A 27,330-nucleotide genomic window follows, 5' to 3' on the forward strand; every position below is an offset into this window, starting at 1 on the left:
GGAGGCACCAGGAAAACAAACCCAGACATAACATCGGCACCCTGTGATGACGGCTTCCTCAGCCAGCAGCATGGTGTCCGTGATGCCACAAAGTGTCACACAGACTCCCACACCCAGAAGCTTGGCCACAGAGAATGGACAGAACATGAACAGAAGGATTCTACACCCTGGCCACAGTCATGGCCATTCTGGGCTCTTCACCAGCCGCCCAGGGGCCTGAAATGTCACGGGCTCCTTCCAGCCTTGTGAGAAACTTCGGAGCCCATCAGATGATATCGCTGTCCCACTTTTACAAACTGAGGTCACAGTTCCCAGGCATAGCCTCCACTGGAGCCTGTTTGGGCCTCACCTGCTGGGTGGCTTCACATTTTATCAGTTATTTAGATCAAGACAGGAAAGGGGCCGAATTGGGGACAGGAAGCTGGAAGGGACAGTAATAACATAGATGAAAGAAGCAGCTTCCAACCATCATGACAGCTAGCTGGTGGAGGAAGTGATAGGATACACAGACGCCCTGTGAACAAGGCTGTGGGTGCAGCCCAGGCCCCAGTGCAGGAAGGCAAGACCCCGTCCCAAACCCCACCGTGGGACCCTTGGAGCAGGCCATGGTGGGCGGCCAACTTCCTCCAGCTGAGACTCCCGGGCACACGCCAGGAAAGGGACCGGGGTGGGGTCGCCCTGAAAGGAGGCAGGTGGCAGCACCCATGCTCACGGCTGCAGGTGCTGGGCCTGGGCGGGGACAGTGGCCCCGTGGCCCACACTGTCCTCCGGGAGGGAGACATGGGCCAGGGGAGTGGGAAACGGGAGGGGCAGACATGGTGACTTCCGGTTCCTTGGAGAAACAGGGAGCAGGGTGTCTACTGACTGAGGACAACAGCAGGGAAAGGAGAGGGCGAGTGTGTCCCCAGCCAGGTAGGCACTGCGTGCCCCAGGGCCTCTGCTGGTTGGAGAGTCGGGGTCGGGGGCAAGACTCTGAAGCCAAGCTGGTGATGCGGACACTGGCTCCCTGGCCTGGTCAGTGTGGCCTTGGCCAAGCTCCTCAGCCTCTGGCCTTCCTCGTGGCACCCACTTCACAGGGTCACATGGATGGAGGGGACGCCAAGTAGATGCATTCTGAATGCTCTTTGAAAAGGCCCCTTATCGATGAGTCACGTCTACACTCACACACACGTGAGCACGCACGTATGCACATGTACTCACACACAGGCACACGCAGCTAAGCACACACACACCTGCTACTGTCTCACGACCTCAGGGGCCACGGAGGCAGCATGCTGGACAGGAGGGACAAGCAGTTCCCAGTGCTTCCTGGACGGCGGTGGCCCTCAGCTGGGCAGTCTGCCCCCTCCAGCCAGGCCAGCACCTATACAAACACCCCGACAACCTCGAGGGTGAGCAAGGCGGGCGGCCGGGTGCACCTTGCGCCTCTGGCAGAGGCGGCAGACATGACTGTGCTGTGTGCCTGGGGGCCTCATGGCAACCTGAGGCCTCAGCACACATGTGCAAACTGCACACACACATGTACACACGCACATGCAGCCCAGAGAGACGGACCGGCCTCTGTGCCACGGCCCCTGCAACTCACCTGAGTATGCGGTCTGAACTGGAGCCGTTCTTAGAAGGGTCTCCCGTCTGCGGCTGTTGCTTCTCGTGAGATTTGGCTAATTTTTCTGCAGCAGCAATGGGACACCCAGACAGACTAGGGAGAGGACAAGGACAGTTGAGCCCTCTCTTCCAGCCGTGCCAGTGGGAGCTGGGAACTGGCACCAGCAGGAGCCCAGGAAGGCCGTCACCTCTGGGTTTTCTCTGCTCTGTGTGGAGCCCTGACTGTCCCGGCAGCTCAGGCGGCTTCTGAGAGAGGAAATTCTAAGCCAATGACATACAGACGAGATTGTAACGGCCATTAGAGCTCTGAGCAAAGGCGCCGCCTCTGAGTGGATCTGAGCAAGTCTGGATGGGTCTGTGTGGGTCTGGGGGGGTCTGAACGGGCCTGGGGGGGTCTGACAACCAGCCTGCCTCTCACCTCCCTGTCCCCATGCCACCAACCAGAGATGTATTCGGGACCCGTCCAGCTCTAGTTCTGGCAGTTGACTCGGAGAAGCCCAGGACACACAGGCCACAACCAGGGTGCTGGCCCCAGGGTCACACCAGGAGGGTGAGGCCCTTCCCCAGAAAGCTTCCTCTGTCAGAACTGAGTCGACTGCCAGCCTGGACAGGTGACAGAACCACAGCAGTGCTCAGAATCTAGCCTCTCCTAGAAGGTGTGACCTTGAAAGCTCTGACCATGCCTTCAGCTGAGCGTGTGCCTGCAGAAGCAGGGACACACCCCATCACGGCCATCCATGGCAGCCAGGTGACGGTGGCAGACATGTTCACCTGTCACCGTGGAAGGCAACAAACAAGTAAAGCCCAGTGAGCTGGAAACCTCACTCCTACCAGGTCCAAGGGCTCCCACAGAGCAGCCCATAGCCCAAATGCATAGAGGCTTCCCCAGTGATGGCAGCACGCCGTCTCCCCCACTGTCCCCATGGCAGGAAGCTTGTGTGCCCATGGATCTCTGGCAACCCCACTACAGGGCACAAGTGGGAACACCACCAGGGTCCACATGTCCAGGAGCTCTGATCTTGCCCCAGCCCCAAAGGGCACGGCAGGCCCATGCCCCGGCCCCAGCACCAGCACCCACCACGCCCAGCAGCCCAAGTACCTTCGGTGTGTGTTGCGGTTGCTGTTCACGTGACCTTGGCCTGTGCAGCCGGGGGTGGGGCACTTGAGCACATTCTCGTGCATGGCCAGGACTGCAGGAGGACAGGGGACAGTGAGCACAGCCAAGCAGGGTGGGTGAGCCCTGTCTGAAGGCTGCAGTTTTGTGGGCAAGGCACCCCTCCCACCATGGCCCCCTGCCTCCCTGGGGTGGAAACCAATGCAGGTTTATAACCTCTCGTTGTTCTGGGACTCACTCCTGTCACCTAATGTTCACAGTCACTGCCTGCAGCCGAGAAGCTGAGGCAGGCTTCTGTCGAGCCCTCCCCAGCTGGCGGGCTGGGTGCCCTCCTGCACGCCTGCATCTGCGGCAGGGACCCTGACCCAAGTTGCGATCTCAAGGTGGATGACCGGGCACACTCCGTGTCCCCAGCCTTGTAAGGCTCAAGTTTGGGCATCTGGACAGTGTGAGTCTGAAGGCACTTGTCCCCAAGGGGCCACTCCTCCGTGAGGACACCATCCAAACACCAGAGATTGCCCGAGCCACGCAGACCGACTCACTCTCCGGAGGGATCCTGTCCTTGTGGGGGCAGCCAGACAGGCTTCGGTGGTGAGGGTACAGTCCAGTCACGTGGCCAGTGCCGTCGCAGCCAGGGGTCGGACACTTGATCTCCCGTTTCTCAGCTCTCGAGGAATCTGAACACACAAGATGGACAGGTCAGTGGGTGGCCAGGAAGCTGTGGGGCACGTGACAAGGCCCTGGTCCTTCACTCTGCTGTCCAGAAAGGAGTGTGGCCAGACAGCCCAAGAGCCCGAGCAGGACCAGGGGCTGGACAGTGAGGTGACCCTGGAGAAACTGGTCCACACCAGTCGTCTGCCAAGAGACTGCCCAAGGTGCCCCGAATAGCAGCAGGTACAGCATTTTCACCCACATGTCCCTGGTGCCCTGTCTGCCCTCCTGCTGGCTTCCGTACGAGGGCGCGCCTCCAACAGCCCCACGCCTCGAGGTCTGGCCTCTGCATAGAGAAGTGAGGGCACGTGACAAGGTCCCTGCCAGGACATATCCTTTGGATTGGACAAAATAAGAACAAAGAACTTCAGTAACTTGCCAAAGTCACGTGACTGAGAAAGGCCTGGGCAGATCCATTACTGGCCTTGTCTGGCACAGCGCGGTCACCAGTGAGTGTGGGGACAGAGGGAACACCTGTCAGGCCGCTGATCACAGAGCACAGTTGATGTCCCTCAGAATGTCCTGGATGGAGCCGCCCCCTCTGGGAGAGCCCAGAAGTCACAGAGCCACACTCATGGGGAGGGCCTGCCCCAAGGGGCTCATAAGTCCTTCCCCAGGCCTGTGTGCTCACCTGCCACCGGGCCACTGTCCAGGGCACCCTCCATGTCAGCACTTCAGTGTCAGGCCCACATGCTCCCAGCTCGGGCCCTGCATCGCCCCGATGCTCTGCCCCCTAGGGCCATGCCCTCGACTTTATCCCTGAAGGCAAGACACCCTGCATCTAGGTCCCCTAATATTTGTCCCACAGGTAGGAATCCTGAACACCTGGCCTGGGGCTATCACTCTGTCTATGTCCCCATGTCCCCGTCATGCCTCTCTCCAACAGTGTCCCACTGATCTTTGGGCCCCAAGCCCACCCCTTGGCGGACACCCCACACACGCTCCAACACTGGGGTCCCTGCAAGGCCTGTGCCTGAGGCTGTGTTGGTCTGAATATGAGCCCCAAACAGCATCCCTCCAATCTATGCCACCCTGACGGGGCTCCCCTCAGTAGCTGCCCTCCAGGTTAAAATTGGCCCATCTGTGTTCCCTCAGCTGTGTCCCTGAATATCTGCACTAAGCTGGGCTCATGTGAGTCCATGTTCCCAGAAAATGTGGGTATGTGTCCCCATCAGCTAGGCGGTCTCCTGAGCAGCAGCTCCCTCAATTCCCTCCATGCCCCAGGTGGGTCCCCCAGGCTGTGACTGAGCCACGGGCCTAGCTCACTGTTCCACCACCCACCTCTCACTGGGTGCCTCAGCTGTGCAAGTTCCCTGCTCACCCTACGTGAGAGGCGTGAGCCAATTTCCTTGGATTCAGTGACCAGTCTGTGGCCAGGTGCTATTTCGTCTCTGGCCTGCGTCTGTGCCCAGCAGGAAGGGGCCTCAGGCTGTGTCTCGCAGGCCTCACCCCCACGCCTGGGTGACGGGCAGGTGGGGTGCCAAACACCGGCCCTACCTTTGCTGCAGCAGGCCTTCCTGCTGGCATCCAGGGACCTTGTCACCTTGGCCGGCTCGCCGAGGCTCAGGTGGTCCTGCTCGGTGGATGGGCAGCCGGGCTCACAGCTGGCTTGCCCCTGCTCGGCCTTCAGCGCGATGGCCTGCTCCAGGAGGCCCAGGTTGCCGCGGGTCATCATGTCGTACATCTCAGACGCGTCTGTGACCGTGGACTTCTGGGAGCGCGAGTCTTCGTCCTTGCCGTCGTCAGAGCACACCTCCACTATGACCGCGTACTCAGGCTCGGGGGCGTTCTGGGCGGGGCCGCGGGGGGCGTCCTCCGCGCAGAGCACGTTGGGACCGGCCTCGTCCTCGTCCTCCTCCTCGTCCTCCTCGTCCTCCTCGTCCTCCTCGTCCTCGTCCTCATTACCCAGGGTGACTTTCCGCTCACTGGACTCCCCACTGGTCACATCCTCCAGGGACGGGGGACACAGCTCCTGGGAGCGCTCGCTGGTGACTTCGATGACTTCCTCTGCGTCCTCTGGCTGGATAAAGACGTCCTTGTCCCCTTCGTCGCCTGTGGCCCCTTCTTCAGCTTCACCCTGAACCAGACTCACCACGTCAGGGCCCGGTCTGCCTTCCTCCCTGACCAGGGTCTCTTCAGCGATTTGGCCCAAGTTCAGGAGTGAAGTCGCGATGCTTTCCTGGTAGCTGCTGTAGACGCCCTTGCAGGGGCCCGTGAAGCTGTTGACGGGGTTAGGTCCCAAATGAGACTTGATGGGGCTTCTTCCTGCACAAAATCAGAAGTGCCACATGGCAGGAGCACGTGAGAAGACAGCCGGGTCTACAGGCCTCTGGCCCCTGGACCCTACCCCTCTACAGCTGAGGGGACTGAAATCCCCGGAAAGGTGTCTCTGCCTGGAAGTGGATGCCACGGGCATTGATTTTTAGGAGGCAGATGGGCCACTGCTGCTGCATTTCACAGCCATTATGCACCTCGAGTCGGGCAAACCTGCATTCCACATGACGGAGCTCAAAGAATACACCAGATGTTAAAAGATTGTTCCACAATTGAAAAGCAGTAAACACTCAAATTTAAAACTTTTATCCGCCATGACTAAGATGTCGTGGGTCCTCGACAAGCACTCAGGCCGCAGGAGCCAGCCCTGCCGTCAGCCCTGCCGTCAGCCGAGCCCCGGACGGACCCTATGTGAGGAAGCAGGAGAGCCGGACCTTTCTACCTGGAGCCCAGGAGGCTTCAGGCACCACCAGGGCCCCAGGAGGGAGGCAGGTAGGCAGGTGTGAGGGGCCCCCTGGACTGGCTCCAAAATAAAATAAAAATGCACCTCAGACCCTGCAAGATCAGAAGATACCAGAAGCCAGGGGGTGCTGGCAGGTTTGTACCTCGGGCCTCCACACCAGCATTCACCACGGGTTGTAGGGCCCCACAGGGACAAAGAGCAGGCCGGGGGACCCCCTAGTGCCCCCCACACCTGGCTTTCTGGGTGGCTCCATGGTCTCACCCGGCCCAGGAGGCTCTTCCCAAAGGCTGACACACAACCCACGCCCACGTGTCCTTCTGTGTCACACGCACCCACAGGCCCCAGACTCGCTGTGCCCACCCCTCTCCAGGAAGCCCTGCCGGTGTCAGGACAAGATGTCACTTGTTTTCAGGAAGGGCTCTCTGGGTGGGAGGGGGCCCCCTGCTCACAGGCTGATTCACCAGGAGCACTAAGCGGCCTTTATTGGGCAGGAAAGAGCAACAAAGCACCTTCAGCTGCCGCAGGGCGATGAATCTCGTCCTGTCCTGACAACTCAGCCTCGTCCTCCTCCAGAGTTCCTTCCGATTCATCCGAAACAGAGGCATCCTTCACCTCGGCGTCCTCACTGCCATCACTGTCCACGCTGTAGCCCTCGTCGAGAGCCAGCTTCAGGGGGTGTGACTTCCGCTTGCACACCAGGCGTTGGGCCGCGGCGCCCTCCAGCTTCCTCTTCTTGGCCAGTGGGCAGCTCTGCAAACTGGGAGGAAGGAGCCCAGGCCGGGGCCACCCCATCAGCACCTCCTGGGGTCCCCCTCCTGCCCGCCCCCATTCCCCTGCGCATCCCCTTGCATCTCTCCCTCGCAGGCCAGACACATGGCAAGCTGATGTGTTTCAGGTGCTACACGGACTGTGCACGTCTCCAGATGCTGCTTGTGCCTTGATGGCATTTCCTGTTTCATTGAGACTTCCCCTCAGGGGCCCCCGCACCACAGTAGCCCCGAGTGTGGGGCCTGGCCCAGCAAGTGGGTCCGGGCAGAGCCACACCCCCAGGCCCTTCACAGCCCAGCCAATCTGAACCAGGCACTGCAGTGGGGGCCCCTGAGCTCAGGCTGACCCCCCCCCCCCGGGATGACAAAGTCTCTTGAGTCACCCCACTGTGCACCAGGTCTGCTCCAGGCTTTCCCAGGACGCACGCCACGGCCACTCGGCCTCAGCAGTGAAGTCCCCGTGGTAACAGGGTCATGTGGGATGACCCTGCACCTGGCAGCCGTGGGCAGACACGGATGGTTCTAGATCTACAAAGGGCCAAGAGCGGGAGGGGGGCTCCAGTGCCCCAGCAGCGCACCCTCGCTCCTGGGAACCTTGGTGGGACCCACACGCCTCCTTACCTTCGGTGCCTGGAGTACTTGCCTCGGACGTGTCCCGAGCCCGTGCATCCTGGGGTGGGACAGCTGGGGGGACAAGCAGTCGCGGTCACTTGGGGCATGGGCTCCGCCCGGGTGGGGACAGGGTTCACATCAGGACCCACCCCACACCCTCACCCTGGGGAGCAGAAAACTGTCTCCAAACAATTCACCTCAGAACAGCTGCGTGCAGTTTGCTAAAAATTAATGAAATAACTCCCCCATTTAAATAAATGAACGGTTCATTACAATTTTACGAGTGTGCTTAATTAAAGATCTGTATGTATAAGACAAAGCTCCCAACATCAGCATCTGGATGGCTCCCTTTTTGCTCAGATAAGTGTGCCCACTGCAGGCAGACAGCCACCAGGCTGCCAGGAGCTGGGACACAGGCCACTCTGGGGTCCTCAGAACCACTGCCTGAGGCTGGCCCAAGAAGAAGCAAAACACCGGACTCCGTGTGGGTCCTACTGATGACCCTAAGCCCTGCCAGCTGTGCCTCCGCCTGGCAAACCAGGCCAGTGCCAGGAATGTGCAACCCTGTGACACGCAGACCTGGCCAGAGCCACAGTTCCCCAGCAGGAGGTGGGCGCAATGCATTGACAGAGACCCCACTCCAGAGCCAATGACCTCGTGTGTGTCCCAGCTTCCCATGGAGGGAGGTGAAGCCAGCGGCTGCCAGTGAGACCGCAATGGGGCGAGACCCCAGGAGCCCCTCACCCTTCACCATTGTTGTTCTCCCACAGAGCCAGCCGTGGGTGGCTCTGCAAACTTCTGGTCATGGCCACGGGCCATGCCACCCAGCCCACCTTCCAAGGATGGCTCCCAGGGCAGCAAGGATCTGTGTGGGGTGTGGGTCAGGGTCCTGCAGGCTGTGTGCCCAGCTGGCCGTGCAGGCCACACTTACTGACCCGTCAGGGAGAACAGAACAGGCTATGGAGGCAAAGCAGCACCCTCAGCTCAGCAGTGACCTTTTCGAGGTAGGGGTGTCTGATGGGGACACTCCCTGCAGCCTCCGTGTGGGGGCTTCCTGGTTGGCCTCTGTGCTGACTTGCACTGTGTTTACGAGGAAGAAGGAAAGGAGAGAGGGAGGACACGCGGCTCCCTGCCGCAGGTCTCCTTTCCAGACAGGCAGGGCTGCCGCTGTACCCGGCCTGTGGCTCCGGTCCATGTCCTACACTTGCCTTCACTCTCTCAAGAAGCAGCTCTGAGACTTTTCACAAAAGCTCCTTGTTGGTGGGGATCTGAAGCTGAGGTCCCAATTAGTCGATTAATCACCAAGTTAATCAGGCAATTAGGTGACAGCTGCTGTGGAGGCCTGTGGGGCACTGGCACTGCCCCCAATCATGTCACCTGCTCCAAGACACACCTCCTGGCCTCCAGCCGGCCTTGGAGGGAGGCAGGACAGCTGTGAGCCCACGTGTGAGGGCCACTCTGGGAGACGAAAGCCCCTGGGTCCCTGCTCCCCACACAGCAGCCCAGGGAGCATTCAACAGGGATGCCTAGCTGGGCAGGAAGGTGCCCAGAGGGCCCGCACGCAGCGCTGAGCAGGGCCTGGTGACCACTGTGAGGGACCCAAATGTAAGCAGTACGTTATGTGACAGCAGACGGGCCAGGCTAACATGCGGTGCAGGCGTCTGACGCTTCTTCAGCGGTGCGAAGGGAAGAACCCCAGATGCGTTTGTTTCCTCTCAGACGCTTGAACTCACCAACTGGGGGACGCACTGTCCCAGCCTTTCCTGTCCTTAGTTCACCATGTCACAGTGGCCATGCCGCTGCCCAGAGCACAGGGGCTCCTGGGAGCTCTGCTTGAGCTGGGATGGGATGGGCGGGGGCAGGGTGGCCACAGGGCTCTGGGACGATGGGGTGTCAGTCCTCCATCCATGAAGTCAGTCGTGCACATAGCACTTGGCCACTTGGGTGACTCCACGGGAGCTGTGTGACACCATGATGTCCCTCTCCCTGGCCACAGCAGCATTCCCTCTGGGTCACTCTCCCTGTGCTGGCACTCAAGGGTCTCGTCCACTGGCGTAACTAACCACAGCCTGGGCTGCACCTGAAGGGAAGTCCTGGCTTGCAGGGTCTGCCCTTCGTGTGGTGGAAATGCACCCACAGTGGCCGCCGCAGAGACAGAGCCACGAGCAGCCACAGCTCAGGTCCCCGCGTGCAGCTCACAGCACAGGCAGGAATAGCACCTTCCGTGGAATGTGATTTCCTGTTCCATTTTCCTCCAAGCCTCAACTCAGACACATGAAGACACTGTTAGCTGGAACATTAGGTGTCCATGGTCTGTCCGTAGTTTCCCCACACAGATTAGAAGGGTCTCACTGTCACCAAGTACATAGGTTGACCAAAAAGATTAATGAAGGTGGACAAAATCCAGATGATCACGTAAGCCCCTCGCTTACACTGGCTGGGTCCTCTCTTAGAATATTTCAAAGAAATCTGTTTTGAGAATCATTTTTGCTTCTGATGTTTCAGTTAAAAGAGAATGCTTAGCCCTTTGGGTTTATCTTTCCAACTTCATCCTAGCATCATGTCGCCAGGATTAATTGCTCTTATCAAAGCATGGAGCTTCCTGGAGTCAGTGCCCAGGACCCGCCCCCTCATTGTCCCCAGGCTGGCCCCAGGTGGGACATGTCCCCAAAACATCACATAGCCCAGGGGAAGAAGCACCCCCTCCTGGAAGCCTCTCTCTGCCCTGCGCTCCCACCGCTCTGAGAATCACACGACCTGGGGACAGCCTGTCGGAGGCGCCTCTATCCAGGGAGCTGACCTGGTCTGGCTGCCAGTCCACCCTCACCCCTCACCCCACCCCCATCCCGTGACCTAGGCCTGGGCTTTCAGCGTGTGATTCGCTCTTCTGGTTGGATAAAATTTAACCCTCTCTGCCTCAGTTTCCCCACTTCACAGTGGGACAATACCACCAGGCAGTGCTTCCACAAGGGTCGCCAAAATCAAGGCTGAGCTGTGAGGCCACATGCCCAGGGTGTGAGCCTCCGGCCCCCCACTCACACCCCTTCCCCTTCCATCTCCAAGTTCCAACCTCACAGGTTAGAGGGACTCTGGGATACTTTGGGGTCCTCTCGTTTCCCGATTGGCAAAAGCCATCCATTTGACGAATATCTGGTGAAAAATTCAACAGTTGGGGCCCCAGGTTTGTTCACAGCTTAGTGAGAGTCTTTACCCCTCAGTATTAAGAAGCAGCCAAGGCCCTGGCACCGTGGACTATGTGGACAGCTGCTCTGGGCTGTCACCTGACCCTGCGCATGGGCACAGCCCCCACTGACGCAGCCCACCTGTCAGCTGCCTCGGCACCGGGGGCTGGGGTACCAGAGCTGATACTGGGGGTGGGCGGCAGAACCCTTTCTTCCTTCCAGGGAGGAGTCTTGGATAGCTTGTGTCAGCTGCAGTTCAAGTCTGGCCCTGTCACTCAGGGAAGTTATGAAAACTAAGTGGGCACCTGATGCCCACGTGCTACACTGGGGACCCTCGGCAAGCACCGCCTCCCCTCCTCCTCTCGTGCTTTGAGCAAGAACACATCAGCACTACCCCTCCTCAGAAAACAGGGCACCTGGGGGCCAGCTTTCTTTGCTGGTTACCTGACACCATTCATCGGAGCTGCCAGAGCATGATGGCACCAGGGGCTGGCCCTGGAGACCCCAGAAGAGCCCAGGCCACAGAGTCTGAACTCCAGAGCCATGTGGGGTGCTGCATGGACAGCCCAACATGGGCCTTGGATGGCTTTCCTTCTGGCCTTCCCACACCTGCAAAGGCTTTGGCGGCGCCCAGGATAGAAGCCAGCAGGCAGGACAAGTCTGCCTCTGGGTGGAGGGCCTGGCCCCTCCTACTTCAACCCAGCAAGTCGCTGCTGTGGGAGGTCCTCCCCAGGACCTCAGCCCTTGTGACACGTGGCCTGGAACCTGGAAAGTCACAGGGCTCAGCCACTGCAGAATCACCAGCATAGCCCCCGCCTGCGTTCGTGTCAGTGAGAGTCAGGCTGGGAGTGGCCAGCACAGAAGCATTTGTGACAGCCCACTAATCCAGCAGCTTGTTGCTGGCTGGAGACTGTGGTGACAGTCAGGTCCTGGGGGTGAGCAGGTATGCACACATCTGTGTCCCTGTTGTGAGGCTGGCTGCATGGTGGGGACAGCACAGGGGGGAGAGGGCAGAGGCACGTGACAAGGAGAAAGGTGGCCTCATTACAGAAAGCAGGGGCCTAGGGGACACAGTTGGTCAATCCGTAGTGCCCAGTGTGGGACATTTAGGATATCGAGGGTGACAGACACACACAGTGCCAGGTGCTAACGGGTTTCTTACCTGAGGTCAGCGCCTACAGGCTCTGGAGGTGCTGAGGGAGAGAAAGAGAGACAGGGACACACATGTGGGAGTCAGCTCTGCAAAGCCACACCGCTCTGATCACGTGGATGGAGTGAACAGTGGAGGCCCCCGCACCGAGGACTGAACCCATCTACTCCTGGCGCCTGCAACGCCTCCATGGTCTAGTGGAGCAAGCAGCCTCCTCCAACCAGGGCTCACACCAGACCCTCCCCATAGGGGGTTGGCGGTCCTGGGGAGGGATGGACGCCCCACCTAAGCCAGGCTCTCTGGGCCTCCAGGGCTGGGATGCCATCTCTGTCTAATTGCACATAGAAGTTGGATTTGAGCAGATAAGGCTGGATGAAGAGGAGAGAAGACGGGTCAAGCGCCTGGCCCCTCAGTGATGGGGCCACAGGAGTCCCCCGGTGTGTGCCCTGTGGTGTCCAGGAGCTGAAGCTGGCCCAGGGGACGGGCCTTGGTCCTTGCACAGGCCCCTCTCTCCCCACTTCACTGCAGTTCAGCCCATGCAACCTGCTGGTCCCCACCAGCACCAAGGCTGACACCCTGGGAGGCAAAGAGGCTAGTGACGAAAGGTTGGCAGCCTTTCCTTTCCATGCAGCTGTGTCTGCCTCCTCATCTCTGCCCCACACAGGTTCATCTGGGCCAAAGGCCGCTGGGCAGGTGCCGAGCGTAGGAGGAACAGGCCAGGGCTACACACTGCTAGGGGCTCTGCTCCCTGAAGGAGAACTGCTGGGGAAGCGACACCCGCAGCTCGCGCACCTGCCACCCGCCCAAGACGCCTGGACTGACAGGGCGGGAGGGGAGGGCGCACTCACCTCGGAGGGCCTTGGATCGCGTGCGAGCTCGCTTGTCCTCAGTCTCCAAGCTCATCTGTAAGCAACACAATGGCCATGTTAACGGGAACGTGAAGGGCTTTGCTGGGACCTCCAGCCATTTTCTAGCTCAAGCATTGCTAGTGACAGAGAATGACGAGGACCGGGATCACAGGGCAGGAGAGACCTGAGACTCGGAGCAGCAGACAAGGGACCCAGGCATCAGGGCAGAACCGCCCGCCCCTGGGCCCCCCCCCCTTGCTCCACCCACTGCCCACTGGGCCCTGGGCATAAGGTCCCCGGGAAGGTGGTCACCGCAGACTCTGCTGATGCGGGCACCCCAGAGCCCAGCTGCCCCGGAAAGGGAGTCACATGCTAGGGTAGCCCTGTTAGAAGCAGGTGGCTGGAGCCCAAACGGACCCCACGAATTGCCCACAGATGGGACGGCTTCGGTTTCCATTGTGCACTGTTCAAGGGAGAGACCAAGGAGAGGTGGTCTGAGCTGAGGGCCATGCCCAACGTGAGACGGCTGCCTAGTGCGTGTGTTCCCAAAGACACAGGGCTGACAGGATCGCTTTAGATTTTCTAGCAGCCACATTGAAAATGTAAAAAGAAACAGCTAGACTTGGCTCTAATACTCAACTTACTTATCCCAATCTATCTAAAACATCATCATTTCTATAATTAATATAAAAAACTGTGAACACTTTTTGTGAATCACTTTGTTTTGTGATAACCTAGAAGCCTTGATGTGACCAGTGTGACACCAGAGCGTGACCAGCCACACATGCCAGTGCCGTGGCCACTGTGCTGGACAGCACGGCTCCAGAGGCAGGACGCATGTCAGGTGAGAGCCAAGCAAAGGCGGGAATGCAGCCCAATGGTCATCTGGACCCACAGGCCACTCTCCCAGGGCGGTCACTTCTCCCAGGAGCAGGTGAGTGGAGTCCCCGAGGGGGATGAGGCACCCCGCACAGCCCTAACCCTAACCCTAACCCCACCATCCTCTGGTTGCCCCACTGGCCCATCCGTCACCCCTCCCCACCGACACTCCCTGCCCCTCACCCATTTCTGTGGGGGACACTGCCACATTGCCCTTCAAGGGAGTTGAGGGACAGCCCCCAAGAGGGTGAAGCCTGGGGATAAGGGATGACCCATGGGCGACAGCTCATCACACAGAATCCTTGACCTGTGTCACCCATGACACAGCTGGGCAGGCAGGTGACGACTATGTATGCAGGTGGTGGGAGCCCCGACTCTCCAGGGAGAGAGGCCTGTGCTGGCAGAACTGCTGCCTGGGCCCTACGCCCCAGGAGGCCCCAGGAGAGCAGGGGCTCACCACCTGTCCCAGTGGCCAGGGGGAGGTGGGAGCAGGCCCTTCCATCCCAGGCCATCGCTGAGGCTGCCAGAGGGACAGCCGGTGTGTAAGGCACTGCCCAGGAAGAATGCAAAAGGAGTTCCCACAATTAGTAAGACGGAATTTGCAAAGCGAAACTGCTTCGTGGGCAGGGCTAAAATAGGCTGATTTCTGTGATCTGTTCAGGGAGAAAAACCAAGGCCTGGGGTGATTTATGCAGCCTGTCTCCCGCGGGGGAGATGAGCAGTGCATTTGCTACAACCTTCCAACAGCACAGAAGAGAATTGCTACAATTTCTATGTTGGAATCGGTGGTTCCCCTGGACTGATGGCTCAATTTAAAGTGAAGAGAGGAGCAGCTGTCAGAGGGGCTCATTGCATCCTGGGGCTGCCGGCGCCCTATGCACAGCGCACGGAGGCGCAGGACGTACATGCAGGTGCTGTGGCTGATTGCTGGGCGCCTGCTTACAGCTGAAATGCAATCTACAGCTTTATTTATTTACTTATTTATGTCAGTTTCCCAAGGAAGCTGCCAGGATTCTGCTAGGTTAAGGCATCCCTTGGCAACTTGGATTCCCCGCAGATTAATGATTCAAAGAGTTGAGAATGGGAAGGCACAGGGTAGGTGGTGGGCAGGGCTTGCAATGGGCGGGGCTTGTGAGCAGCGAGCCCTCCCCCAAGAGACCGACAGCTGCAGCTGTGCTGCTGAGCACCTCCCACTGGCAATTTATCTGCACCAAATGATCAGTAAGTGAGGCGTCCTCTGCAGTGCACGTGGCCCTGATTTTAAAAGGGAAAACACCAAACTGCGGAGGAAAAACAGGTTAGCTCTTTATCACGAGTAACTTTGTAAGAGCCTGTTAACTTAGGACGTCAACATCGCAGCAGGACACTGATTTCTGAGCCGTTTGAAACCAGCCCTCAGGCTGCCTCGGAAGCTCTGAGCAGAGCTGGGATAAAACTCACCACGCCAATGTACACGGTTCTCCTCGGAGAACACGGAGCACGTCGGAGGGGGGTTCTCTGCCGCCCTCCTGCCCTGCACGTCCCTGCTCCATGTCCCAGAGGGAGTCCAGGGCGGCCTGGCAGCCCCCACCACATTGTGCCAAGACTAGGAGGCACTTCCCAAGTTTTCGTTGATTAATTTTTAAAAGCCTTTCATTTGCTCCAAGCACAAGCTACTGAAATCCCTATTTTTGGACAGCACACAAGTAAGTGAGTGTCTTCTCACCTTGAGGGTGAAACAGCCCCCTTGTCACAGCCCAGCCGCCTCAATCCCCACTCTCACTAAGGGCCTGGAGCTCCCTCCAGATCACCATCTGGGCCAGTCCTGTCATATCCTGCCACAGGCGTGTCACACCCTCCCTGGCGCCTCACGCATCTCTTCACTCTGTCAGTATTCAGTAGTCCCGTCCTCCTCCTCGCTAGAGAAACGATGGGGTGGAGAATAATTCGCAAACACAAATACACACCTCCTACCAGAGACAGTTGTGTCCCCACCCTCCATTGCACTTGCTTTATTAGATCACATAAGGGTGGTCTCACTCCAGAGGCTTTGTTCCACTTTCTGTGTCTTAGTAAACTCAGGATCAACCATACGAGCGGTTCCCGCGACAACAAGCTACAAAAACCAGCCTCTTTTCAGACCCGTCCGCAGAGCACCACTGCCAAACCCGAGATCCCTGGCTGGGACGTTTACAGACTCAGGAACCAAAACAGCCAACGAAAGTGGTCAGCAGCCTCAAAACCTGTAGATTTGTCTGTGGTGGTGAGAAACACACTCAGAACCCAACACACAGCCAGGGACAAAGTGTGTGGGGGGGTGGACTTCGGTGTCTGAAAATGTCCACTCAGACATTTCTCATGAGGGTGCAACCACACCCAACAGGCTTTGCACCAACCTTTACTTTTACTGCCAGAGGCCAGGGCTGCCCTCCTTCTGCCCAAGTTCAGGGGCTTTGTGGCGTTCACTGGAGGGGTGCCCCTCCCTGCACTCTCTTTTCTTCTTGGTTCTGCCCAGGCCTTCCCTCGTCGGCACAGGTGGCTAAGGGTTGGACAAAGAACAGAGTCTGTGCAGCAGCCCTGGCCCCTGCTCAAGTGGCACTATCCTTGGTGCCCAAGGGTCCCTCACTCCAGGGAAGGGGGATGTCAGGGAACAGCCCAGATTTGGGAGCCTGGGGCGGGTGGAGGTTGAGGAGGCTCCACGGGTGAGTGAAAACAGAGGATATTTAGAGAGGGCCACCTCAGGCTGGGAGCAAGGAGCACCCTTGGGTGGCCAGCACCTGCTCCTTTCACTCACGGCCCACCTTGATCTGAAACAAGCTCGTTTGTTCCTGTTCCGAGGTAACTGTGTCTCCTGCAGAAAGTGAATTGCTATGGCCTCATCACTGCTCAGTGCAGACTATGTAAGGATGGGTGGACGGACAGACGTCTCTTGACAGCCTGCAGCTGGGCTGGGGTCCAGGCCCCTGAGCGCTGAGCTGGAGGAGGAGACATGTTAGTGTTTCATTTATTTAGAATTTGTTCCAACAGCGAGCAATGCTGCAGAATTAGAATGGACTTAGGACAATTGTTTAAATCCACAAGATTATATGGATTATAGAGTCCCTGTGGGAGAGTGAAGGTGCTTTTCCTCCCAGAGAGGAAGGAGGAGGTCATCTGCTGGTTCCCACGAGACCACAGGCAGCCCTGCCTAGAAGGAAAGAGTGACATGGGGACATAACAAGAGGTGGCAGGGAACTAGCTGCCACCCGTCCTCTTAGCTCCAACAGCACCTGCCCAGTCTCCCTTTTGTCCAGGGGCTGGGAGGAGAGGGGGAGGGAGCCAGTCTGGGCTGGCTCTGTCCTCTCACTTGTGCAGATATGGCCACACTGCGTGTATTGGGGTACAGCCATGTCCCCAACACTGGCAAACGCTCCATTGAGGGACTTGAGGGCAGCACTCACTATGTTCCTTGCTTCCTCGCCCACCAAATGTTGCCATGGAAACCTTCAGAGCCCCCACCCCAGGCCCAGCTGCAGCCTGCAGAGCTTCCTGCTTCCCTTCCTCTGAGCTTGTCCCTGCACACCGGAAATGGGTCAGCCCCACTGGCAGCCTCTGCTTTAGGGATGTAGAGCAAACACCCTACTTCCCATTCCCTGGTGTCTGGGGCTATACCACCCCCCCCTCCACCCCCTGCACCCATGACAACCATCACAGCATGGTTCCTGCAATGACAGTTCTGTCCCCACTTTGGGGGCGTCCCACTGTGTGTCTGAAATTCTCCTGACATCCCACCCATTGTTCAACCTACTGGCAGCTGAATATGCCAGCCTCCTCCTTGGGTTGTAGAAAGGACACCCACGGAGCATTATTTAACTCGTGTCTTGGGAAGGGTTCTCCTAACATCTGCAAGCACGAGATCATGCTTGCATGGGTTGCATGGCTCATGCAACCCCCAAATTAAACATTAGAGCTACATAATGACACCCTGATACAGCAGCCATGTGTGGGGCCATCTTGAAACTCCAACATAAACAGAATTTCTACCTACCCAGAGGTAGGAACCTGGCCACATCAGGTGAGATAGACCAGGAAGGTCATGCCCGGTACTGCCTCCTTCCCTCATCAGGACCATCTGGTCAAGGCAGCAGGAAGAAGGTCTGGCCGAGCAGCCTGCAGTCAGCCTTTCCTTCAATTGCATCTCTCTGGTCATCCATTGAATATTTTGTGATTTGGGCCCACGTGTTTCATTGTTCAAGGTCAAGAAGAGATTTAAGGACCTACCATCAATGCATAGTCCTGTTCTCCTAAGTGTAAACACCACACACACACACCCAGCACAACCCCCAAACACACACACACACACACACAAATACGCACACACACACACACACACACACACACACACCCAGCGCTCCCTGCTAATCTCTTCTAAGGGCCCTTGCTGAACCACCTCTGAGCTGTCCACATCCCTGGTGCTGAATGCAAGGCTGACCCTGTGGACAGACACCTCCCACAGAACTCTGTCCAAGGCCGTGCAAGCCATTCTGCCGCTGTTGTGAGAGACCCGCTGTCCATGCCAGCACTTCTGGGCTGCGGCCTTCTCGGAATCCTCAGTCAGAAGCCACCAGCTGCCCCAGCCCTGCAGTCCTGGGAAGCAACACTTTCAACAGGCACACGTTCCCTCCTAGTCTGACCCACTCTTCATCTCAGCTTCTCTGCTCAGAACAGCACCTCAGCCCCTGTCTGCCCAGACTAAAGGAGCATGACTCCCCAGTGGGGCTCCTGTGAGGGCGACGCTGCCAGGAAACCTGAGCGTGGCCACCGACATGTTCGTGGCAGGCCCTACACCCTTGGAGCTCATCGCGCTGGAGCCACAGGAGACAGCCACTCCTGCCCACCCGCACCCAGCTCTAACAATGGCACACACGCAACACCCAGAGGCCCGCATGGATCGGGTACGGCATGCCTTTTATTGCGCCTCGCAGACACTGCGCTTTTCACAGCTGGAAGGTCTGTGGCACTTGCGTCAGTGAGTCCTCTGGCGCCGTTTTTCCTACAGCACTTGGTCACTTTGTGTCTCTGTGTAATGCCCGCAATATTTCAAACTCGTTCACTGTTATTATAGTTGTCATGGTGATGTGCGTCAGTGACCTTTGATGTCAGTGCTATAACTGTTTTGGGCGTCGTGGACTTCGCCCACATAAGACAGCAAACTCAGTGGATAAATGTCATGTGCATCCTGACTGTGAAAAGATTTCATGTGACTCACTTTATTGTGAGACTTGCCTTATTGTGCTGCCCTGGAACTGGACCCACAACACCACTGGGGTCTAACCAAAACTTTTCGGTTTCAGGATCTCTGTTTAGATGCTCAGGGCTGGGCTGGGCTAAGGCAAGTGAGTCACTCACCCAGGTGCAAATTTAAGGGGGAAACAAGAACTCAGTGACCGAGATTAAACAAGAGTTTAATGCAATACCTTAAAACATCAAAATTAATGCAAAAAAAATCCATGATGAACAAAATGCCAAAAATTTAAATAAAGATGTGATTCGTATCACTGGCCTTTCCTGTGCCTCAGGCCCCAGAATGGCGGCAGAACACTGACAATCCCACAGGAGTAAGGGGATGGGTGGTGCTGCTTGGCAATCTGATTCCCCAGACCCACCAAAATGCACATGACAGTCCCCACATTAGAGAGAAAAACGCAGGGCTTCCAGAGTAAGATACAAGCACCCTCAAATGAGGCTGCTGCCTAAACTCTATAGCCCTTCCCATCTGCACCCTGGGCGGTCACATCTTGGCCATGCCCTGGGTCACGGTTTGAATCCTTCACGGTGAGTGTCTGCATGTCAGGAAAATGGAAGACCAGATTCTGAGATCTGAGAACGGATGCCCACCAACGTGTTGTCACCTCCACTTCCATCTCTGAGAATCACGTGACTCTGGGGACCTGGCTTCACCCAGAGTGTTTGGCGTGGTTGTGAGCGCGTGTGATTTCCTGGGTTTGGGAGCAGCGCTGGGAGGGGCCCCGACTCACCACCGTCAGTGAGTGACAGGCATGCACCATCTGCCTCCACTTGGGGAGATCGAAATAAACAAGGTCATCAGAACTCACGAGTCCCTAGGGATTGGCAGCCTGCCCAGGTCACAGCGGGGAGAATGACAACAGTGACTGAGGCACTGGTGTGACCTGACCTCAGAGCAGGGACCTGACAGAAGTGAGACTCCACTGTCACACTGTAGATTTACTCCATTCACTCGCTCTCCTCCCTTTCATTTTAAAATGACCAGATCACTGATGTTCCTAGCCCTCCAGTGCTTTGCCTAATCTAGACTGACGCTGCCTGGACCAAAAGGCATCTCTGTGCTGCATGCCTGCAGTGACAAGGACCTTTGCCCAGACCTGGGCCCAGGGCGTGGCTGCGCTCCGAGCTCCTCACCTTGCCGCGTCCGTCCAAGAGGCTCGAGGTCCTGCAGCTGCTGGCCTTGTCTCCGTATGTCCACCTCTGACTCAGCAGCTCACCCCGGAACTCATTTTCTGAGGGTCGGAAAAGAAACGTAATGAGTGCCAGCTACACAGCCGGAGGGCAGAGGCTGAGAGCCGTGGGTCACTCCTTTACATGGCAGTGTGCAATCCCCCCTTTTCTGGAATCCACAGAAAGGCACACCAGGTCTGGCCCCTGGCAGTTCAGGGACGAGAGACTGGAGCCCTTTGAGGAAGAGCACCCTGCAGAGGGGCTCTGGCAGCTATGCCTCCGGCAGCACCTCGGAGAGTTGGCACAGGCCGGTTAGGTCCGGCACTCTGCTGCCCTTTGCCCTGGCTCCCAGCACCTTTCCTCTCTGGGTCTCTGCCTCTCTGCAGGGCGAGGCCTCCGGTTAATATTCAGTTCCTCTTATGAATTCACATGTCTACACAGAGGCTGAAGGCATCAGCTGGACATGACAAAGAAATTCATTGTGTACCTATTCCCTGCTCGGCACTCCCCGTTTCCATGACAACCAGCTTTCTACCACCGCAGCAGCGTTAGCAGGAAGGTCATTAAGTAACCAACAATAAAAACAGGAAATGAAAATTCCCGCACTCAGCTCTCTGCTTTTCCTTGGAAGTGATTTGCACTGTGCTGAGGGCCAGGTCAGGCACAGTTTTATGCTCCTTATCTTCCTTCCCCTCGTTTTGGACGTGCATTCCCAAAGGTTGTGTTTCTAGAATTCCACCACTCCTGCCCCAGGCAGCCCTGGGGCTCCACAGCCACAGCTCCTCTGTCTGGAATTGCCTCCAAGCCCTTAAAGACCTTCTGTGACCTCCAGGGCACAACCACCGAGAAGCAGACTGGTTGTCAAGGAGACGCCAAATGCAAGGTCTTCAAAGAAGCAGTTTGGTACCTACCGAGCGCCTCCCGCACTGTGCTGGGGACCCCTGTGAGGACCGGCCTGCACTAGGGAGCTGTGAGCTGTTGGACTCTTCTGGCTTCTGTCCCCACAGGTCATCAGCTCTCAATGGGGCCAGACCCACCCATAGGTATTCAAATTTCCAAACCTATGTGGGGGTAGAACTGCGGGAGTCACAGCTCACAAGGTCGAGGCTGCAAGGAGGGATGGAGGAAGGTGACTCAGGGGACTAGTCACTGGAAGGCACAGGTGAGAGCTGTGTTGCTGGATGGTGACAGTGGTGACAGCAGAGGCTGGAAGACCCCCAGCTGCAAAGCACATGGGGTTAACTTCTCACAGGCACCTCTGTGGAGAGAAGACACCACAGAAACCTGTGCACTGGGCTGGTTTGCAAGGCTCAAGTGGCTTTCTTGTCACAGTGACATACGTAACCACGTGACATAACGATGGCATGTGTCAGTGACAGCTGGAGGAACGTACCTAACATCCTGGGATCTGTGCCACCAGCAAGACTGTCTCCCCCGCCCCCCAGCAGGGTGCCCTGAAGCCCCCCCACCTCTGCGACCCCTTAGCCTTTTCTCTTCGCAGTCTCTCCTGTTTCCCAGGGAAGCCCAGCGGAGGGGCCTCTGGTTCTGTGTCATGGATGACAATGCGCTCACAGGGCTCTCGCCCCTGTGGATCCCCCCACGCCCTGGGCTCCCCACTGCTGCTGGGCCCTAAGAGCATCATCACCTCAAAGACCCCTCCTGCCTCCCCCGCATACTCGGTGACCGACCTCACGCCCCTGGGTGCTGAACGCCATCAAGTGACACCAGACCCTCATTGACGGGCCCGGCTCCACCTGGAGGTGAGTCCTCTGTTTTCCTGGGACCTTTCTGGCAGCAAACTGTCGTCACCACGTCACCACGAGTGCTTCACCCCCTGGCTGGGGAACAGGCCACACCCGGCTTGCACAGAGGGAGCACAGGAAGCCCCCACACACCAAAACAAGTGCCGATTCCCCAGGCTGGGGGTCCCATCAAGATGCCCCATCCAGGAGTCACGCTGCCACTGGATGCTGCCTGGGGGGTGTGGGGGAGGGGGCAGAGCTCTCACCCCGACCCACCTGCCACCTTCTTCAGCAGGAAGTGGAAGGGAAGGCTTAGAGAAGGTGGGGACATTGTCCGCTCAGCTTCCGGAGCACAGTAGGTGTGCGAGGACGTCACTGCCGTTTTTATAACAGCACTCTGAAGTGAGGGGGACATTTTCCTGGAGACGAGTCCTTGCTTTGGGCTCTTAGGTCTCTCACGAGTTCATCTGAATCCCTGCTCATGGACTCAAACAGCAAAAAACCGCTTAGGAGCAGGTGGTGTAGACGGGGGTGCAGTCCCTGACCCATCTGTCCCCTCAGAGGCCCAAAACTCACTTTTACAAGACTCTGGCTTGCAGACAAGTTCTGAAAAGCAATGCGGGTCCAGGGGAGGGACGTCTCCTGAAGGCCCAGGCTATGACCCTCTTAACAAGCCTGCCTTCCCCCTGGGCGGCACTGCAGACCCAAGACCAACCCAGCAAGGCTGAGACCCAGAGCCCCTTCAGCCCAGCCCTCCCTGTTGCCCCTCTGTCCCCACGGGGGGGGGGGGCTTTGCATCCTGGCTGAGCCGACCTCTCCTATTCAGGCTTGACACCCCCTCCTTCCTACTTCTGACTAAAGGGTCCCAGGGGCATCTACCATTCCCCACGTTCCTCTCAACTGGACTTTTCCTGGGGCTTTTTGGCTCTCCGACAAGCTGCAGACATCCACGTTTAAAACACCATCTGTGTGGAGCCCACCCAGCCCCACAACTTCTCAGCTCACCGCCATCATAACCATATTTCTTAAGGGACCCAAGCTTGCTGCCTCTACTCTCACTCCCCACTCCCAATGGCCTTCACCAAAACAGGCATTCCTGACGGGTCACTTCCCCACTGCACACTCGCTCCCTGCTTCCCCAGAGCCCAGGCTCCTTCTGTGCCACCCACCACCCCACAGACGCCTCTTCTGATTCACGTCCCTGCTCAGCAGGTTGGCTTCTCACAGGACTCGAGCTTTCCTCCCCTATCTCAGCCACCTGGAGCCCAGACACAGGATCGTCTCAGGTCATGCCACTGTGAGTCTCACTGGAATCTGACCACTTCTGCCTCTCCAGCTGTTTTGTCTTGTTTGCAAAAGATGACAAACCGATTCTAAAATGACATTTCAAGGAACATAGAGTAGTCAAAACAACGAAGTTGGACCCCTCTCACACCACACACAAAAATTAACACAATGGATCTCACATCTAAATGTGAGAGCTAGGGGGCAGCCGGATGGACCAGCTGGTGAGAGCACAGCTCAGCAACAAGGTTGCCGGTTCAATTCCCGCATGGGATGATGGGCTGCGCCTTCTGCAACTAAAGATTGAAAACGGTGACTGGACTTGGAGCTGGGCTGCGCCCTCCACAGCTAGACTGAAGGACAGCGACTGATGGGTCCTGAAAAAGCTCACTGTTCCCCAATAGTCCCCAAGAAAAAAATATATATATGACACAAAAGCATAAACAACAAAAGAAAAATAAAAGTAGACTTCATTAAAAAAACTAAAAAAAAAAATTAAAAACATAATAATAATAAATATGAGAGTTAAGACTCTTAGAAAACATAGGAGTAAATCTTCCTGACACCTAGTTAGGTGATAGTTTCTCAGATATGTCACCAAAAGCACAAGCAATAAAAGAAAAACTGGATAAATTGAACAGTATCAAAATTTAAAATTATATACATCAAATACCATCAATAAGGTGAAAACACAACCCATACTGAAAATATTTGCAAGTCATGTATCTGATAAGGGGCTGGTGTTGAAACTCACAGAGCACTCTTAGGGCCCCATAACAAGACAACCCATTCTTAACATGGGCAAAGGGGTCTGAATAGACGTTTCTGCAAAGACCACATATTCATGGCACAATGAAAGATGCTGCACATCTCGTCACCAGGGAAATGCGAATCAAAAGCACAACACACAGGTGCTGAAGTGGCTCTAATTCTTTGAAAGAAACAAACAATAACAAGTGATGCAGAGAACGTGGAGACACTGGAACCCTCGCACACAGCTGATGGGAAAGCAAAATGGTACCTACCCTGGAAAACAGTCTGGCGTTGCCTCAGATAGGAAACAGACTGACCACACGACCCAACAACTGCACCCAAGACACTGTTTATCGCAGCTTTATTCCTAACGGCCAAAACGGCACAACCTAAATGTCCAGCAGGGGCTGAAAGTTTGGTACAAAATACAACTGACCTGTTCTTGGCAGTAAAAGGATTACAGTGCTGCTACACGATTCAATGTGAGGGGACCTTAGAAACGTCATGCTCAGTGAAAGAAGGCAGGTGAAGCAGTCCCATATTCATGGACCGTCTAGAACAGCAAACAGGCTGACAGGAAGTGCACCGGGGGCTGCGGGGCTGAGGGAGGGGTGATGAAAGTGCTTTGAAATTAGATTGTGGTGACAGACGCACAGCTCTGTAACATGTGGGACCACTGAAATGTGTACTTCTGATGGGTACATTATATTTCAATAAAGCTGTTTTTAAGTCAGTGGTACACACAAGGGACCTAAGTGTGAGGGTGTCACGGCGTGCTCCCCACATAGTGTCACTGCGGACGCTCAGTTCCGGGAGGAACAGGGGCCACATCCAGCTCGAAAGAGGGAAGTGGCCTGCAGGTCAGACGCCTCTGCAGTGTCCTGCTCAGCCCAGAGGCTGCTCCTTCCAGAGCCAGCCACCCAGGAACTGGAGCACAGGTGTTGAGAGACCTGCACCAGGAGGGGCATTCAGGGCATCTCGGTTGCTTCAGGAGAACTGTCTAGAGGGTGCCCTCGTCCAGCAGTCATTTCCTGACAACAGGAGCTGCCCAACAAGAGTGAACGGCCTCCTGCCGTGCTGTGTGAGCCCCGAGGCCAGGGCCTGGTCAGTGATGTCTTGTCTGGGGACGATTCGGGAGGCCCTGGCAGGCTGCTTTTGGACAATGGTGGGCAGGACTGAGGACAGAACTGGTGACAGATGACAGAGCAGATGTGGCGGGCAGTGGAGGTTGGCGTGGGAGTTATTAGGGAAGACTTAAACCCCTCACATCTTTCTTCTCCGATTTGTAAATACAATATAAAAGTGAAATTAAAAATGTAATAGAAGAGTTGGGGTATAGAGTCAAAGAAATACACTAGAAAATGAACAAGAAAAACACAGACATAGGAAATAAGGAAAAAAAACTCAGGAGGAGCTAACATCTGACTCCTGAGTTCCGGAAAGAGAGAACCAAGAAAACAAGAAGACAAGTATGGATAAACAATGAGAAGTGATTTCCCAGAAATAAAGAAAGTTGTATTTTTACATTTAAAGGTCCATTATGTGCCCAGCGCAGTGAATGCAAAAAAGACCCTCTTCACAGTTCTGAGACACCAAGAATGCGAGAGAGTCCTAAAAGTTTACACAGGTAAAGGTTACAAAGGAAAGGTGTTATTGTAATGGTATCAGGTTTCTCAACAGCGAAGCAAGACTTCCAAAGCCACACGGCTGAAAATCAACATGGGACAAAATGTCAATCAAGGGAAACAGAATAAAAGCCCTCCAGAGAGACTATTCAAACCCACCCACAGGGCACAAAGTAAGTCAGGAGGGGCGGGGATAATTATCAACAAGGAACACAAAATGGTACCAAAGAATCCAGGTCCAGACACCCTGTTTCCCCAAAAATAAGACCTAGCTGGACAATCAGCTCTAATGCGTCTCTTGGAACAAAAATTTATATAAGACCTGGTCTTATTTTACTAGAAGATCGGGTCTTTAATAATAATATAATATAATATACTATAATACCAGGCCTTATATTAATTTTTGCTCCAACAGATTCATTAGAGCTGATTGTCCAGCTAGGTCTTATTTTCGGGGACACACGGTACCCGGCCAGCAGTGGGAATCAATGAGCAAGGATGAGACTCAGTGCCAGGAAGGAGGCAGTTTGCTGTGATGGATCGAGAGCCCAGAACCCAGTGCCCAGGGCGTGCCCAGCTGGGTCTGTCCTGTCCCACATCCTGTGAACCCCACAGCCAGTGGGTCACCCTAGTGCCAGACCCCAAGCAGAGGGAGAAGGTGTCCCCACGAACGCCTGGCCTGGAGTGGAGTGAGGGCAGCCCATGAAGAGTAGGTGTGGGCCCAGCAAGGGGAGGAGGGTCCGCCAGGGCTGTGAGCACCTGGGTGGAGGAAAGGAGGGGGAGCCAATAAGTAAATATACCAGGTTTCTCACTGTTGGGGGAAGAAGTCATACATACAGAAAGGGAGAGATCTAGAATATGCCTGATGGGGGCTTTAGAATCAGAGGTTTCAGCGTGAACTTGAGGTTTCAATGTACTGAGAAATTGAGAAATAAATACAGACGTTGGTGTACGTATGCACGTATGTGAGCACGTTCCCTGAGAGGCGGGGGCACACCCAGTACCAGGCCCCCACAGAGGAGCAGCCCAAGTGGGTGGCTGTGGGGAGAGCAAGGGAGCATTTGAGGTGCGAGATGCATCAGAAGGGCGTGGAGCCAGCTTTGGCGGCTTTCGCAGGTCAGCAGGGACAATCTGACATCCAAATCATGACTATAACCCCCTGGATAAGTAAATCATGTCCTCACAGATATCAGCAACAAGGAATGAACCGGCAGTTTGATGAAAAACAAGGTGGTTTCACCGCGTCGCCCCCGCGTGTTTACTGCTGGCGAAGGGAGTATCATTGCAGCCAGAGCTGCGGGCTGCCACCATCCAACCCAGTGACCTCACACCTGGGTCCAGTCGCAGGGACAGCTGAGGAATCCAAACTGAGGTTCTACAAAAACGGAAGGCCACGACTTGACGAAACCGAATGCCACCGAGGACCAGACGGCAGAGCTGGTGAAGGTGGTTCTGGAGCAAATACCCAAACAAGCGTTCTGGGTTTCGGGCACAGCCTTGGCAAATGGACCCACAAGTGGCTCAGGGAAAAGCAGTTTTGTCCTGTATTTGAAACATTTTTGTAAGCTTGAGATTGTTTCAAAAGATATTTTTAAATATAATGGGACATGGCGGTGTGATTTCGGCAAGAGTGGTCAGTGGAGGTCGCAGGCCCCTCTGGCTGCAGCTCCTTACCTTCCACAGTCCCATGACTGTTCCTGGAAGCCCAGGGTCTGCCATAGCCAGCACTAGCCAGCTATCCTTGGCTTCCCCCCGGGACGTGGCTCCACCTGGGGGGGGGACATCCTGCGTGGTGCTGCCCTCAGGAGAGTCTGATGGCCACAGTCCAAAAGGAAGTGGCACCTGTGCCCTGGACATGGCAGGTCCCAGGCAGGGGCTGCAGGGGA

At 56.4% G+C, this 27,330-nt stretch overlaps 1 protein-coding gene across 5 annotated transcripts in view; it reads right to left on the reverse strand.

The window, feature by feature from the left end:
- MYT1 (myelin transcription factor 1) overlaps window positions 1-27,330 on the reverse strand; it is a 56,753-nt gene that overhangs the window by 21,134 nt on the left and 8,289 nt on the right. For 4 of the 5 annotated variants that reach the window (XM_019753448.2, XM_019753442.2, XM_019753446.2 and 1 more), the window contains exons 2-10: window positions 20,005-20,102; window positions 12,727-12,781; window positions 11,891-11,921; window positions 7,556-7,618; window positions 6,677-6,924; window positions 4,928-5,695; window positions 3,262-3,396; window positions 2,705-2,795; window positions 1,586-1,699 (exon numbers count right to left, since the gene is read on the reverse strand). In XM_019753448.2, coding sequence (XP_019609007.2) covers window positions 1,586-1,699; window positions 2,705-2,795; window positions 3,262-3,396; window positions 4,928-5,695; window positions 6,677-6,924; window positions 7,556-7,618; window positions 11,891-11,921; window positions 12,727-12,781 — 1,505 coding nt within the window. In that variant the 5' untranslated portion in view covers window positions 20,005-20,102. The remainder of the gene's footprint in view (window positions 1-1,585; window positions 1,700-2,704; window positions 2,796-3,261; window positions 3,397-4,927; window positions 5,696-6,676; window positions 6,925-7,555; window positions 7,619-11,890; window positions 11,922-12,726; window positions 12,782-20,004; window positions 20,103-27,330) is intronic. The other variant, XM_019753447.2, reaches the window with a different exon arrangement.

This window comes from Rhinolophus sinicus, linkage group LG13, assembly GCF_036562045.2.
Source record: "Rhinolophus sinicus isolate RSC01 linkage group LG13, ASM3656204v1, whole genome shotgun sequence".
NCBI lineage: Eukaryota > Metazoa > Chordata > Mammalia > Chiroptera > Rhinolophidae > Rhinolophus > Rhinolophus sinicus.